At 42.4% G+C, this 17,829-nt stretch overlaps 1 protein-coding gene across 1 annotated transcript in view; it reads left to right on the top strand.

The window, feature by feature from the left end:
* Positions 1 to 1,260: 1,260 nt before the first annotated feature.
* The window catches only part of LOC132447532 (lipoxygenase homology domain-containing protein 1-like), a 95,514-nt gene continuing 78,945 nt past the window's right edge, over positions 1,261 to 17,829 (top strand). The window contains exons 1-7 of the mRNA XM_060038347.1: positions 1,261 to 2,567; positions 4,648 to 4,762; positions 6,228 to 6,308; positions 14,798 to 14,982; positions 16,934 to 17,032; positions 17,119 to 17,267; positions 17,414 to 17,537. Of these exons, the coding sequence (XP_059894330.1) occupies positions 1,772 to 2,567; positions 4,648 to 4,762; positions 6,228 to 6,308; positions 14,798 to 14,982; positions 16,934 to 17,032; positions 17,119 to 17,267; positions 17,414 to 17,537 (1,549 nt within the window). The 5' untranslated portion in view covers positions 1,261 to 1,771. The remainder of the gene's footprint in view (positions 2,568 to 4,647; positions 4,763 to 6,227; positions 6,309 to 14,797; positions 14,983 to 16,933; positions 17,033 to 17,118; positions 17,268 to 17,413; positions 17,538 to 17,829) is intronic.

The raw sequence follows: 17,829 nt of genomic DNA, 5'->3' as shown, positions 1-17,829 counted from the left end.
TATCACATAAGGAAAATGTGCTACCATATGGTCTGATTATAGTGTTGTTGAACTTTAATGCCTAAATCATGTTTATAAACTGTAATTTCTGATATTCCATGTGAAACGCTACTTTCAAACACAAATATGTCTTCCATTAGGACAAATAATTTCACAATTTAGTACCCCAAAACCATCTCTACCCCATAATAACTAACATTCCACTGCTTCTATGCTCCCATGTCGTAATATAGACCCCTGCTATAACGTATAATGGAGGGATTTTAATGATCATTCTCCCTGCTCTTAGACTAATTACGACACTTGATCACAAATTAAGAATTGAACTTGAAGTCCAGGTCGTGAAGCATCTGATTTACCAGCTAAACCTTCAGTCTGTGTCGGTGTGGGCGGGATGGTTAAGAAGCCACGCCCACAGGTTCTGATTTAACAGGTGAACCTTCAGTCTGTGTCGGTGTGGGCGGGATGGTTAAGAAGCCACCCCCACAGGGTCTGAATTATCTCAGACCCATACAACTTTATATGGTGTTATGTGGACCACTCTATGTGTAGAGGCAGAAACCATTCAGAACTGGTGTTGGCACTACCAATGTGTGGTCTGATGAGATAATAATGATAGCTTTAATATTGTGTGGTCTATATCGTGTGGTGGGTAATAGAATAGATTCACTTACATCCCCAGACGCATATGCCTGAGTAAATAAAACATGAGCTTGCACATTTGTCCGGTGATCCTAAAGTTGATTGAGGCTTTCAGGGGCAGAATACAAGATCTTGATTGAAGACAAAGCTGGTTAAGAACCATCTTATACATTTCCCTAAACAGGTACTGCAGTGCAACAACAAAAATTATGTGTATCGATTCGGCAAAATGTGAATTGAACATGAATAAAAAAAATGTGAATTGAACTTGAATAAAAAATAATAACTTCTAAATGCAGTTATTATTTAAGATCTGAATATAAATATACCTTATGCATATGACCACATGTGTGTTTGTGTTGTCTGTGAGTTCATGTGTGAGATGTCTGTGTACACTTTTGTGCCTAACTAAAATGTTTCGGTGCACATGTGGGAGTGTGTGTGTGTGTGTGTGTGTGTGTGTGTGTGTGTGTGTGTGTGTGTGTGTGTGTGTGTGTGTGTGTGTGTGTGTGTGTGTGTGTGTGTGCGTGTGTGTGAGAGAGAGGTACGTCTGCATATTAGTGTAGGTTCACAAATGAGAGGCCCCCCACTCGTAAAGTGATCCTGATGACACTATAAATTATGGACCTCTTTGCTACAGAGAGGATAAGTTCCCTTAGCAAGGCTCCTTTTTCACAGGGCCCTCTCCCCGGGCCACGTGACAACTGAGGTGACAGTAATTTTTCATGAGCGTAAGTGTGTTCAGTCGTGTGGCCGCACTGCCCAGTGAAGGAGATCCCGAGGCCGCCATAAGTCCTCTGTGGCCCTAAGCCTGGGACTGTGTCTATCAAGACGCAAACACACACACACACACACATACACATACACATACACATACACATACACACACACACACACACACACACACACACACACACACACACACACACAGACACACACACACACACAAACACACACACACACACACACACACAGATATACAGACACACACACAAATAGACACACAGATCCGAAACCCAGAGTCCTGGCACCTTCTCACATTCGCAGGTCAAATGAATTGTCTTACAGCGTTAGAAACTCCAGGCGGCACTTGACGAAACTAAAAGCCGGGTAAGTGGATGAATAAAAGATGCCAACCAAAGCGAAAAAATCCACAGGTTCCAAAGAAACCAAAGATGTGGATGACGAGGTGGAGGAAAGTGAGCCAAAGCTGAGGGAGAGGAGGAAGAATGCTCCAGAGCGAGAGAGGAGTGGCAGCAGGAAACACAGGAGCAGGGAGAGCTGTGCTGACCGGGAGAACCCCTCCCCACCCCAAGAGGAGCAGAGGAAGAGCAAGAAGAAAGAGCAGGAGAAGGTGAAGGAGAAGAAGAAGGAGAAGAAGAGATCCTCAGATGGAGGCGTTGAGGGCGGTGTCGTGACCAAGGAGGAGCAGGAGGATGAGGGCCACGAGCAGAACAACAACAATGTCAACACTGGCAGGGCGAACAAGAGGAGCTCAGGGAAGTCCCCGCCGGAAGAAGTGACTGACGGAGGAGCAAAGGAGGAGAGGAAGAGGACCAAGAAGAAGAAGTCTGCGGATCCCGAGAAGGAGGACGAGATGGGATCCAAGGATAAGAAGAAGAAGAAGAAGAAGTCTGCAGAAGACGAGGAGGACGAGGAGGACCTGTCGGAGCAGGAGGTGGACTCCAAGAAAAAGAAGAAGAAAAAGAAGAAGTCTGCAGAAGACGAGGACGAGGAAGACCTGTCGGAGCAGGAGGAGGACTCCAAGAAAAAGAAGAAGAAAAAGCCAAAGGACGACGATGACAAAAAGAAAAAGAAGAAGAAATCCAAACAGCTGGACTACGCCGAGATCTACCAGAACGAGCTTCTCAGCTACCACACCGACTCCTCTGATGGATACGAGGATGACTACTATAAGAAGAAAGGTAGGAACCCTTATCTGAAAGTACTATAATACTAATACATCTGATGGTATCAGCCAGTCTCTGGACTCAAACAGGACTGGTCCAGCCATGGGAAAGCCTCCCTGTACCAGGCTGGTAAAGCTCAGCTGTGTTCCACATGGATGGAGCACCACAGAGAATCTGGCCAGACGGGTGTTGGGTGAGGTCCCAGAGAGCAGCAGATGCAGGGCGGCCAGCCAGAGGAGCACAACAGACCATGGCAGGAAACTGACTAGAACATACAGCAGTGACGAGATATTATAATAGACTAGACACAAGTCTTGAATCTAGAACAGACACCATGATAGACTATGAACCAGACTTGATAGAGGATTGAGTACAACAGAACACAGACTATACAGATTAAAGAGATTAGATTAGACATTAGGCTAGATCCTTTTTCTATTCATGAACCACCTTGCTTCCTGTTGGTCAGTTTGTTTCCCTCTATAGTACACACACTGGTTATCTCCATCGTTACGTTGGGACTAGATAAGCATAATACCACTACTGAAATCTATTAAGGTTCAACAAAGACAATACATTTGCAAAACAAGATTGTAGCAAGTAGATTACACAAATGACCAGTAGCCCATATCAAATACATTGAGCTCAAATGACCACGTCTGTATCTTGCATTATAGAGGCATGGTAAAGGGGAAGCAGATGGAGAATATGGCCTATACGTGTTTGTTGTGTCTAGTAGGGCCTGTTCGCGAAGTCTGCTGTGTAATGTGCACTGTGTCCTCCTCTCTGGATTCAGTTTATCTAGAATGAAGGATGGAGAGGTCTAGAAAAACACTCTCTGCCAAGCAGCCTTCTATCTAATTTTATCAGGTGTCTCCTTTTCCACTTTAATCAGTTATTTTCAGTCCTTACCCTGATAACTTGGTTTCTGTGTCTCTGACTGATCTAATTCTCTCAGATTGCTCTTTATCAGGTGTCTTGCCTGTTCTTCTCTTTCTTACTTTCCCTTAGATCATTGGTCATTTATCAACCGCTAGTGTGTCTCACTTTGCTAAGATGTGTTTGCGTGCCCAATTACAGGCTGACACCCCTGACAGAACGACATTTTCAGTCACATAAATTCAGTTATGTTTAAATGGGCTATTTTCAAGCAATCAACCTGCACTATGCTTGTTTCCTGTCTGTTTCACTCGTAACTCTAGGAAAACGGAACCAGGCTTATACATTTTTGCCAGCGCAGTTTATGTTGAGTTCATTGAGTTCGACTATTGCCTTTCTTCGTTGTTGATATTTCAAAAAAAAAAATCTTAAAAAGGATATATGTTTTACTGCTTGCTACAAATTCCTGCTGACTTATCCCTTTTCAGACATTTCAGAAATTAAAATATTAGCACCTTCACCAATTTTCATCTCTTGAGTATTGACATAAACACCATCTCTCTATTGCGTTTATCTTTTCAAATACGATGATCTTAACTCCATTTTCTCTATTATATCTTTCTTTGAAAACACATCATTCTGTATTTTCCACGCTTTACGCAGGATGTTATCTGGGTGATGTTTTCTGGGTGATGTTATCTGGGTGTTACATAACCTGACTCCCGTGCTGGGTTCAGTGTTAAATCTTGTATACATTACATCACACAGACACACACACACATCTCTTACCAGCAGCACACAGGTGAAGGTATTGTGTTGCACGGGATACCCAGTGGTTATGCGACTCATCCAGCCTATGTTGTCAGATGGTGGGCATGATAAAGCACGTGGATCTATTGAACACATGAAAACACATCCATTTAGCTACTTCAGTACATATGCTTTGGCTTTTGTTTCAAATGAATGGTTGAAGAATTCCTACGCATTTCCAATGCAAATACAAAGTCATTAAACATTCAAATACATTTTATCAACACGTCTATTTTAAGTTATAGGTTGTGGCTATAGGTTGTTGTAGTGCTGTTTGGGAACAATAAGTGATGTAAGGCTATTACCTTCCTTCCCTGGTTGAATGCTGCTTGTGTTATTCTCTCCCTGTCTCTTTTTATATGTTTTTATTTAAACAACCTTTTCCATGAATGTATTTGTGTTCCAGTGTATGAGGTGGTCACCGTCACTGGGGATGTGAAAGGAGCAGGTACAGATGCCAATGTTTTTGTTACCCTTTTTGGAGACTTTGGAGTCAGTCCCAAGGTCCACCTGGCCAGCAAGTGAGTTCACACATTGTAGTGTTTCTAAAAATATCTATGTAAAATTACTGCTGTTATTGTTTTATCTATGTTAATTATTTTAACTGTTAATGTTGGTTTTAAGACCAAAGATTAGTGTGATAACCCTATGCTAGTTTATGTAAAAAGGTCTGACGAACTACAGCCTGTAACATCCGTAGCCAACATAACTATTCTTCTCATGTCAATCAGTAACCATGAACCTTTCTATTCCTCTCATTTCTTCAGCACAGAAAAGAGGTATTTCCTTATTCGTCTGCTAAAGGATGCCTATGATTTTCTTAATTGTTTTTTGGTATTTAAAATGCAAATGGCACTGTATGAGATAATTCCTGCTGAGAAAAATGTATTTAACTTATAAACGATATGAAACAATGAGAATTACCTTTTATAAAACTTCAACTCATCCCTAGTCAATAGAAAAGGAAATTGCAGTGATAAATACAACTTGGATTGGATGAGTTGCAGGAATCTGTTCTCCATACAGTAGCAACATTAGGACATAGAATATCTGGAGTAAGGGGAACAATGTGACATGGATGGTCTTCTTTTCCATTTCAAGGCAAATGAAGGAAGACCACGATGCCAAAGGTTTTCAATAATCAGATAAGCCTCAGGAAATTCTATCGGCGGATTAGGTAACTCGCTGGCTCATCTCTGCCAACATAGAATGGGGATACAGTTACCTGTAATATGTACATTGCATATATTATTCTCCATTGTTACTCTAGACTAGAAGGAATGTTATCCATTACTAGACTGGTTTCAGTGATCCTTCAATCAGCCACATGTCATGCATTCAGTATACAGGGTGTGTGGTGGTTGTTGTCTAGATATCCAACATAGAAATGGGATTTATAAGGCTCTATACTGCACACAGTATAGAAAACAAAACAGTGGATAGAAGGAGTTTCACCTTACTCCATCGTATACATGGTCCTACCTGTATTGTGTAGTTGTCTTATTCATTTATTGGTTCACAATTATACAGGTAAGTGATGGATTTTGCGCCTCCTTTTAAGTTTGATGGTGTTTTTTTTTTCTGTTTCGATCAGTGTCCTTTTATCCATTTTAACAAAGTGAATACATTTCAGATAATGGGGGCAGCATTTGTTGGATTATGTGTGCTAGACTGTGTTCATCCTCCTTGGATAGATAGGTAGATAGGGCTGAGGCACAAGGGCAGCTGTTGAATGGTTAAGAGAGGTAGTCTGGTCCACTATGGTAAGCAGAAGAGGACTATCATCAATTCAAACCCCCATGGAAGACCCCAGCCCACCATCAATGGTATAAAGTCCTTCTCGTGTTTTACCCCTCGCACACACATGCACATGCAAGCAAAGAAGCAGACACACAAACAAACCTGCAACCTGTCATACACCTCATCAATGAACAACACCCTTTCTTTGTTTATTAATGCTTATTTTGTCTTGCCATAAAATTACAGAAGTCGGACAGCCTTCGAGAAGAATAAAACAGATGTTTTCCACATCAAAACACACAACGTGGGACCTTTAAAAAAGCTGAGGTACCGCACCATGAAGATAACATCTTCCTTGTTACATTTCCTTAAATTACATACATCCTGTTGGTTTACATTCACTTGCAGTCATGGATCCAAAGCCACTTACAAGTGAGGCTCAGAATATTAGAGCATTCGATCAAAGTAACTAAAAATGGCAAGTGCAACGAGTGTACAGAAGGGATCCACAGATGGTGGATCCCAAGAATCAAATGAATAAAAGTTTAGGTTTTTCAGTTTAAAAAAGTAATTGTCTTTGTACAGTCGTCCCAGTGTTCCAGTAAAGCATCTGTATTTGTATATCTAAATAGTCTAGCTGCATTGTCTGCCCATTGGGGAATTTGTTCAGAATTTTATAGAATTAACATTAATAGTTTAACCACATCTGGTGTGGGACATTATAATTTAGCTCACTGAATCTGCCAGAAAAGTAAATCAATTAATTATTGCTTGGAAAAAAATTATATTACATTAGTTTGATGGTGGTCACACAAGCAGATTATTAAGCGGTATAGGCCAATTTCCACTGGAATCGGCACGGAAGCGGCACGGCAGCGAATCGCTCGCCGAAAATAATAGAAACCATTCAAGTGAACGTAGGCTATTCCACTGGATACGGCACCGGCACGGCACGGAACCGTCCCCAAACCGGCACTTCGTTTACGATACTTGTCTCTTCTATTTCTGAAAGTTGCCGGTTCGCTGCCGTGTCTCAGAACACGACTACAGCCAATCAGTTTGCCTTTGCGCATGAATATTCATGAGCTCACATCGATCCCTATGCAATTCACAGGGTATTTATATATTATACAGTCTATCTATGGTATGGTATCAATACCTAATCAGTGGCAAAGAAGAAATGAAAGTCTGCGTCGATGCCTCGCAAGTCCAGTGTCGCGAATGGACGTTGCCATGACATCTAGAAATCATAGGTCTACCGTATTTAATGGGTTATGTCATGTGTATGGTTGATTATAAGGTAGGCCTATGTATATATATATATTATAATGTATATTATAATATATATGGTTTCAATATAACTCGTGAATAATATTGTATGAATACTTATTATAATAATTCACGTCTTGAGCCATCTGTCGGAACGTGTCCGTGCCGCTTCCAGTGGGGATTGCAGTACGGAACACAGCCGCTTCGCTGCCGTGGCGCTTCCGTGCCGATTCCGGTGGAAATTGGCCTTTAGTGCTGAGCTTTGCTGAAATGTCAGCATGGAGGATTAACATATTTGAACATGTTTGAGGAAAAGTAGGCTCCTCCCAGTCTGGCGCTCAGCTGAGAGAAATAAAGAGCATCTTTATAACAGACATCTTCATGCGAAAGCTGACCGTCTTCAAAATTGGGATGGATGGATCTTGAGTGTCTTAGCTGGTTGGCACAGAACAGACTAAGCTCTGACGCATGTCCCAAAATACATTCATTTCACCGCTGATGCTGTTTGCACTGGTCATGGTTATGGGGTACAGACTTTTGCCAAACTACAGTATTTGCATCACCAAGATTTGGCAAACAGGCCGGGGGCTAGCCTTAAAAAATTGTGGGAATCTGCTTACCTTCATTTTCCATATGTGGATTCATTTTGACACTTCCAAGTTGTTCACTTTTAGAGTGGTCTTTTTTTTATACTAAACAAATTCAGTATTTACTCGAGAAAGGTAGCTGCACTGATAAGGCCGAATTTTTGGTAGTGGTTTGGTAATGACGCCTCAAAATTGTAGGACATAATTACGGAGAATAAGGCGGGAGAATAAAAAGGTATTATTAATGTACAGAATAATAAAAGTGTGGGTTGTTATGTTTGTTCCTTATATATGACAAACCGGGCGCAGCAGCATGTTTAGTTCCTAGCAGTCTTTACTCCAACACATGTCCACACTCATAGCTCTCTCACGTAGGCTATATCCCGCCTCTAACTGGCGCTAAGCCTTATTAGTAACGTAGTCCAATAAACCTTATCAACACATCTCCCTTCCGTTAGAAGTAAAGCATTTTCTTTCTAAACAAATGCATTCAAAATAAGCAACTGCATTACCACATAACAACAAATAAACATTTGTTTACGTATTTCTTTAGCCTAACCGTAAGCATCAAGCTTTGTTTTCTCAGTGTAAAATATTCAAAACCAAACATAAATTATACTGCCATAACCAAAGTTACAAACATTCACTTATTTATTTTTCCTCCTTTTTTTTTTTTTTTAAAAAACAACAACATATTTTCTCCCCCCATAGTCCATAACTCCATCAGCAGGATTATATCAGTCTCTCAGGTGGTTCAACCATCCTACTGGGTCTGTGTTTCTCAGCTGGTGAACTGGGTATGGTTTGACCAGAGTCAGTAGTATTCAGGGAATTCAGACAGTATTTGTTGCCCGTAGTGGTGTTTGTCACCTCTGGTGGCTGTGTAACAGTCTCGGAGCAGTTACGTCCCATGAACATCTGGGCTAGTGACAGGCCATTTTGCAGTGGCACACTCCTGTAGATCAACAAACTTTTGTGAAAGTCCTAATTTCCATAATGTGCTTTCTTCATTATTCCTTTGATGTTCTTAACTGAGCTCTCTGCAAGCCCATTTGACCTTGGGTAGTCTGGGCTTGACGTGTGGTGGTTAAAACCCCACTCTTTGGCGAATGCTTCAAATTCGCAGCTTGAAATCTGTGGTCCATTATCTGAAAACAGTTCATTTGGGACTCCATGTCTCGCAAAAACAGTCTTCAGAAAAGCAATGACGGCTCTGCTGGTTGTGGACTGTAATGTGGCAACTTCTGGATAGTTAGAGGAGTAGTCCGTACCCACAATATGATTTTTTCCATTGCAATCGAACAAGTCAACTCAGAATCAGAATCAGAATCATTTTTATTACATCATATTGTACAGTACACAAGAGTAAATATCTTAGGCTTGGTTCCTCAACATTCACAGCATTCACAACATTCAACTCCAGCCTTGTATTATGTGTATTTCGGCACTTGGTGTGGCATCAGCGGCTCTGCCTGCTGTTTGGGTCTGTATGGGAGACATACTTCACAAGAAGCCGCAGTATGGCTGATATCTGTGTTCATTCTTGGCCAATACATAACTTCTCGTGCCCTCCGCTTGCATTTCTCCCAAATGTCCTTCATGTATCTTTTGTAACATTTCCTTTCGCATTGCAGGTGGAATCACAAACTTGTTTCCTTTGTATATGATGCCATCCACAACAGTGAGTTCTGTTCTACACATCAAGTAGTCCTGTATTGCAGCTGGACATGTTTGTCTTTGTTCAGGCCATCCTCTCAGTATTGTCTCTTTTAGTGTTCTCATGGTGTGCTCTTTCTCTGTCTCTTTTCTGATCTGCTCTCTTCTCTCTTCAGAAACAGGCAGGGATGACACTATCATGTCCACATAAGCCTTTATTTGTGCATTTAATCTGTCCTTTCATTTTTGTCAACTGCATGAGAAAGGATGTCTGCAGCGAAAATGTACTTGCCTGGTGTGTAGTTCATAGTCACGTCGTATTTTTGCAGCAGTATCATCATGTGCTGCATCCTCAGCAGCCACTCAGACAGTCGTTGAGTGGCTTTGACATGATTGACACCAGTGGCATATGGTCCGATACCACTTCAAAAGCTTGACCATATACATACAGATGGAATCTCTCACATCCGTAGGTGCTGGCTAGTAGCTCCTTCTCGATCTCTGCATATCTAGTTTCAGCTGATGTCAACGCTCTGGACGCATAGGCGACAGGTTGCCAGTCTTTGTCATGCAGCTGTAGCAATACTGCCCCTAGTCCATACTTTGACACGTCAGCTGTAATCCATGTGCTCTTCTCAGGTTCATAGAACTTAAGCACAGGCTCGTTGGTGAGCATTCTCTTCAAGTTTTTAAAGCAGTCTTGTGGACTCTTGTGACCATGTCCATTCATTTTTTCCTCCAGGAGACACCTGAGTGGCGCTGACTTTGTTGATAGTTGAGGTATGAACTTTCTAAGGTAAGTTACCATACCTAGAAACCTTCTGACGTCATCCTTATTTTTGAGACGTTCCATGTTCTCGATGGCTGATGTTTTCCTTGGGTCTGGACTAATCCCTGCCTCAGAGGCTACATCCCCCACAAATGTCAATGACTTCACTCCAAACAGGCACTTTGGAGTAAAGTCCAACGCAAATATTTACAGATATATTTTATAAAATACACTGGTTTCGACTGATGTGCTAATATTTCGAAAAGGCATAGAATGATTATACCATCGACCAACTAACCTAAACTTAAAACTCAACTTTGTTGAGTTTTAAGTTTACTTGCCGTGTCAGGTCGAGCACCTGTCTCAGTCGCACATCATGTTCTTCTCGGCTGGACGCCCACACGATGATGTCATCCATCATAGTATCGACTCCTGTGTGTTCAAAGATCATGTGTATTTTCTTGTGGTAGACCTCTGGCGCTGACAGGATCCCGTATGGCAGACATAAGAATCTGTACCTTCCCTCTGGTGTGTTGAAAGTACAAATCTTGGAGCTTTCCTCGTCTAGCTTCATTTGCCAGAACCTCGATGAGGTGTCCAGTTTACTGAACCACTTAGCTCCAGCAAACTGTGCCATGATCTCTTCTCTTGTCGGCAACTTAAAGTGTTAACGTTTGATTGCTTTGTTAAGATCCCTTGGATCCAATCACGTTCTCAGCTTTCCGTTGGGCTTTTCCACAGCGACCAGTGAGCTGACCCATGATGTAGGTTCATCAATTTTCTTTCTTCTGTGAGTTTTCCTCTCAGCTTGAATGGTATTTTTCTATACGGATGAACTACTGGAGGCACATTTTCATCAACTTCAATTATGTATTCCCCTGGTAAACATCCAAGCCCCTCAAAAAAGTCACTGTATTCCTCCATGAGTGAGTCATGGTCATTAGCAGGTTGAGATGAGACTACAAAGACTCTCTTTACAAGGTTTAGTCGTTGGCATGCTTGTAATCCCAATATTGGCTTGACACTCATATCAACAATCAACAGCATTGCTTTCATTTGCTTACCGCTGTGTTCGAATGTTGCAATGCAGCCTCCTTTGACTGGCACTTTTTCTCCAGTGTATCCACTCACTTTTGTTTTCACAGGGAATATTTTGCTTTTCACAGTGAGATTCTCATACTCATTCACAGATATGAGGTTGACTGAGGCCCCGTTTACACGAAGGGAAAACGCAGATATTTCCACGCGGTTTGGCCTCTCATTTACACGAAAACGCTGTTTTTGTCACAGAAAACGATCATTTCTAAAAACTCTGGCCAAAGTGGTGATTTCTGAAAACGCCGGTTATGTGTTGTCGTGTCAACGGGGGGAAACGGGGTTTTAGGTTCTGAAGCGTCACATTATGCGCCAGGAAATGCGTCATATGAGCGCCCTATGTTTACATTTTGTTTGTTACAGGAAGACGCTTGTGTTATTCGTTGTTGTTGATTCTGCAGATTCTGATTGGCTTGCATGGCTTTAATTGCGCTCAACGGCGTATTTATGCGTTTTGATGTAAACCACAACTTTTTTGAAAACGATGTTGCGTGCACAATGTTATTTTTGAAAACGGAAGGGGGGGAAATATTTGTTTCTATAAATACCCTGCTACGTATAAACGTGGCCTGAGGCTCCCGTGTCCAGTTTGAATGGAATGATAGTCCTGTTAACAGTCAATGGCACTATCCATTCTTCTACATCTTTAGCCTCCTTTATGCCCACCGCATCCACAAAGAACTCCTTAGGTTCCCCTTCAACTGCATGTACCTTCTTTTTCTTAAGGCGTCCGCTTTGCAGTATTTTGAGAAGTGGTTATTTTTCCCGTGGTTATGGCACTCATATGCTGTATGCCATATGCTGGACATAACTTTGGTTTGTGGCTTCCTCCACATTGCCCACATTTAAAGTCTGTTTTAGCCTCTCATTGCGACTTGTATTTATTTGGATGCTTGGAGTACTGTTCTCCCGTTTTTATCGCATGTACTGCTGTCTCTTCCTTGCGCAGCTCCTTGGCTTGAGCACGTGTGGTTTCTGCTGCTCTACTGCACATGTTAATAGTTTTGTCCAATGTCAAGTTTTGCTCCCGCAACAGTCTTTCTCTGAGTCCATTATCGGGTATGGCACAGACGATTCTGTCTCTAACTAGCGAGTCTTTCAAATTTCCAAATTCACACGTCTTACTCAGTGTGTGCAACTCAGCTAGGTACTGATCAAAACCTAATGCTTGTTTTTGATCACATGAGAAAAACGTATATCTCTCAAACGTAATGTTCTGTTTTGGCACAAAGTACTCTTCAAACTTGTCCATTAGCTCATCCAAGCTTGCATCATTGTCAAGTTGGAAACGGTTGTATATATCCAATGCATCCTCACCTATCACGTGCAGCAAGATTGACGCTTTTACTTTATCGTCTTCCTTTGCTCCACATCCACTTGCAGCCATATAGATGTTGAATCTCTGCTTAAACCTTTTCCAGTTATCAGCCAGATTTCCTGTTAGCGGCATAGGTGTTGCTGGAATTAGCTTTTCCATGTTTCCTCTCTCCCGTTACCTTGACGAGCCGAAACCTTTTGCTAGCGTTAGCCTCTTCTGCTAATCCACGAAGCGTGCAGAACTCCGCTTCTACGTGCGGCGAAAATCCTCGTCTGACACCATGTATAAGTAACCATGTTATATTTGTTACTTATATATGACAAACTGGGAGCAGCAGCATGTTTAGTTCCTAGCACTCTTTATTGCATTAGCGGTCCAACACATGTACACGCTCATAGCTCTCTCACGTAGGCTATATCCTGCCTCTAACTGGCGCTAAGCCTTATGGGTAACGTAGTCCAATAAACATTATCAACACATGGGTAACACTTTATAATAAGGTGCCATAATAAATAGCAAACTAGTCATTACCTAACCCTTTGTTAATATTTGTTAATTGTTACTAATGATGAAAAAACTATTAACTTATAGTTAGCCAAATAGATATTTTAGTAACAATTAACAAATATTAACAAAGGGTTAGGTAATGACTAGTTTGCTATTTATTAAAGCACCTTATTGTAAAGTGTTATCAAAGTGTGTCTACCTACAGGAGGGGTAAAGTTGGGCATGGAGGCATCTTTCCTCCTCGGTCACTGTAGGCGTGGTCTTGTTCCACCACCAGGAAATCGCACAGCTCAAATCAAACATTAGAGCTAGGAAATGCATCTGTTTGTTTTCTATCATACTCGCTAGCGATGGACCAATTAAACAAATTGGTCCATGGATGTGTACCAAAGTATTATAATCCTTTTGGCTCATCAGTGTAATATTTCTATTTGGCCATCTTAAGCCACCCTCCATCATTCTGGAGCATTAACCAGTGTCAAGCACTCAGATGTGCCTGAAGTTGGAATAATAAGCGAATAGTAAATTCAGTGAGACAACTGCTGGAGGTCAATTTAGGTTATTTACTCGTCAAGTCATGGTGTGGATTTTGTTTGATACAATTTCTTGGACCAGAATGCTGGAAATAGCTCCAACGTAGACCAGCATATTCCAGCCAACAGCCCAAAAGCGGCACCATGTAACTTCAAAACAAGGTTGTCCCGACAACGACATAGTTGACAATTGGTGTTCTCCCTGGTGTGAGTGCTATTGTTGGAAAAAAGTTCCTGCTAAGACTCATTTGTAAACTGCAAAGCTTCATTGTAATTGCACTGCGGCACTAGTTCTATTCAAGACAAGAGCAAGCGACCAAAAAACACCTCAAACTATTGTGGATGACATATTACAGTATATTACCTCACTATCAGCCTGTTATTATGTTTAGGTAGCGATCTTTGATAAAGGAAGATGAGAAGCGTAAGAGTTGGTTTGTAAGGAAAGAGATGTCGAGGCAATGGCAGTATAAAAATGGATGGACGGTATGTGACAAAGGAAATTCCAATACTGCGTCAAAGCGGCACAAACAGGGGAGCTACTTTTAAGGATGCCACCAAATGAAAAAGGGAAAATGTTAGTTTTGGGCCCTGACATAACAATAAAGGCAATATCCCTAACTGATATGGTGAAACAATACAAATATATTGTATCCGAGACAATATTTGGTACCTTGTGGGATTTTACCCATGGAACTTATGCCTTGAATGCAAGGCAGTTCCACAAGAAGGCAAGGGCTCTTCTCGTGGAACTGATCACATACATGTCAAGAAAAGGGGAGATCAGTGTATGATATAAAGAAGTAGCCGTATTTTTAACACTGGGATGTTTTTTGAGTTGTCTCAGGCAATTACAGCGACATTGGTGTACATTCTCTGTTCCTGATAGCATCCCAAGCCGCACATATTTCAACAGGCTTATATGATTACCCAACTGATAAGGATTGCAGAATATTAGGCCAGCCCATTTCGAAACTTTGTACATTGTAAATGGTATTTTTTTGTGGTAAATGGATACATATATGGCAGAATTGTATGCAATATTACTGAATCTCCCCCCTCCCCCCACTGATACCCCCCAGGATCGAGCATGACAATACGGGGATGAACGCCGGATGGTTCCTGGACAGGGTGGTGGTGACAGACGTCAACAGGCCCCACCTGCGATACCACTTCCCCTGCAACAACTGGCTGAGTCAGGAGGAGGCGGACAGCCTGTTCGTCAGGGACCTGCTGGGCAGCCTCAACCCCATGGACGTCCCCAAGTGTAGGTCATTTAGTTGCACTAATCACCCCTAGTGTGGGGAGTGTGAAACATATGAGGGCTTGTACATCACAACGTCACATCACAATGCCCGCAGCCATTTTGGGAGTTTTATGTCTGATTTAGCGAATATTTGAATTGTTTAAAGACACTGTTGGGATAACATGGACGTGCCTGGTGTGTTCTGTTTTACAGCTTCAGCACTGCCTGTCGTTGTTAAAATAGTTCACAAAGTAAAGTGCGTTAACCTTACCCTCTGTTTGAGTTTGTGTGACACAATATGTGGCAAATGATGAAGGCAGATATCTATCCCCACCAAGTGATTCTTACCTGTTCCCGTTGCGCCTGGCATGGGTTAGGTCAAGTCGTTTGAATGATATATTTTGGTTTTGGGTAAGGCAACTCAGAGAAGTTCACTTGCCCTTCGGTGGCCCGGCAGAGTTGGATGTTGTCTACAGTTTAAAACATTACAGTTGCAGGGGCACATATGATAAAACGAGGGGGGCTACTTGGTACAAAAGGTTGCAATAGAAGCGGGCGCTGTACCAACTGGGGTCCAATAATCATTGGGCCAAATCTCTGTCATGCCCAGCACTAGAAAGGTGCTACAGAAACATGAGGAGCAAAATATTTTTGCCCAGTGGTGCCTCTCCCCTCCCGCATAATCAGCTGGTACCTTATCATTGGCCGTTCAAATAAACGCCACAGAGCCCCAGCAGGTGAGAGTGACACACTGTGACATGGTGGTGGTGGTTCGCTGTCCCACTGGGAGGGGACACAGAGGACAAAGTGCTTCTTCTGAATAAGACCGCAGGTCTCATACAGGTTTCTCACCCATGTGCCCATGGAGGCTAACGCTGTCCTGCTCTGGACCTGCTGTGATCAGCTGCTACCAAAAGATCCTGTCACTATCTTGGCTGGTACCTCTGGCATGGCAATCTGAACACTAGGAGCCTATGGAGCCTAACAAGACGCATGCCTGGAGCATGTGATCAGAGTTTCATGCAGCATGTCACTCTGAATGTTAAGAAATGTCTGTTCAGGGTCATAGAGTTAGAGAGAATATAGAGTTTCTGGGTATCACATTTGACTCCAGTCATCACTCCCAACAAGCCTTACGTTGATGCCATCCTGTCCCTGCCTGACACCCAGTCCCTGTCCCAGCTTGCCTCTTTCCTAGGATTGGTAGTGTAGTATCTCCCCTTGGCTCCCCTATACCAGCTGTTGAAGACGGATGTGGCAAGGACCTGGGCTCTGGTCTGCAAGATGGCAGTGCAGATCATCATACAAGCAGCTGCAATGGATGAATCAGTACATTTTCAAGTTTAAATTTACCCCAGGTCCTAGCAACTAGTGGCCGACCTCCTGTTGAGAGCCACTGCCTTTTGTGGTATGTGGAGGTTTGTCTTGTGATCTGAAAACTGAGGAGGGTTGGCGACAGTGCTGAGTGGTATCCCCTTGTAAGCCACTTGTAAGAGTTCCCGCTGCCATTGTACCTTGGGTCATGTGACCTGGTATCTAGCGGCTTGGTAATCAGATTAGGAAGTGGTCAGAACCCAACACTCAAACACACATTTGACGCGTTGCTTGACACAAACATGCTTGGACACCAAATCACACATGCATGTGCATGCACATCCACACGCACGCACGCACGCACGCACGCACGCACGCACGCACGCACGCACGCACGCACGCACGCACGCACGCACGCACGCACGCACACACACACACACACACACACACACACACACACACACACACACTCACACACACACACACACACACACACACACTCACACACACACACACACACACACACACACACACACACACACACACTCACACACACACGCCACAAACAATTCTCAAGGTTGCATTGCAGAATGATGCTTTTGCAGTTATGTTATAACTACTGTTATAATATATGCTTTTTTGGTCTGTTGTTTTGCAGTTAATAAGTACTTAGTGAGTGTGTTCACCGCAGACATGAAGGGCAGTGGGACCGATGCCGACGTTTTCATCAATATCTTTGGAGAGTTCGGGGACACAGGTGACCTAAAACCTATTTGTGATCACTGTAGCAATAAGAAAAATTGCTGTAAAATGGCGTCATCTATTTACTATATCCCACCAAAGGGGAGAGACGTTTGAACAGTGACAAAGACAACTTTGAGCGTGGAACAGAGGACAAGTTTACAATAGATTCTCCAAACCTTGGGAGACTGAGAAAGATCACCATCGGTCACAACAACAGGGGCTCCTCCGCTGGCTGGTTCCTCGATAAGGTACAGTACGTTATGTACATACGTAAAGTATGTATGGAGGCACATTCAAACATACACACATTGATATATTGACATTGACATACATACAGCACATACATACAAACATACAAACCAAAGGTATCTTTTGAGAACATGTTGTTGTTCAGGTCTCAGTGGATGACATGGGGAACAAAGAGATTTATGAGTTCCCAGTCAACCAATGGTTCGCCATGGACGAGGCAGACGGAAAGATTCAGAGAGACATACTGGTTGGATCAACGCAACCTATGGGTGAGCAAAATACAGTGTATTGTCAGAAGCAACTAAATGCAGAAAGATATATATATATAGCTGAAAACAAGAAACATCTGTACACTTACTTTAAACATTTTATGTTTCAAATTTGTTATTACATTTTTAGTTTTGAATTTATATCTCAACATTCCAAGACAGATTTCTTGTATCGGTAAACCTACGTGGCAATAAATCCCGTTCTGATTCTAACACAGAGATTGTATTTATAAAGAAAGAGTTCAATTCAACAAAGATGTTGTGATTGTTACCAACATTTACCTCCGCCTCC

Source organism: Gadus macrocephalus, chromosome 19 (assembly GCF_031168955.1).
Source record: "Gadus macrocephalus chromosome 19, ASM3116895v1".
NCBI classification, from domain to species: Eukaryota; Metazoa; Chordata; class Actinopteri; order Gadiformes; family Gadidae; genus Gadus; species Gadus macrocephalus.
This window is presented reverse-complemented; position numbering and strand designations above follow the sequence as displayed.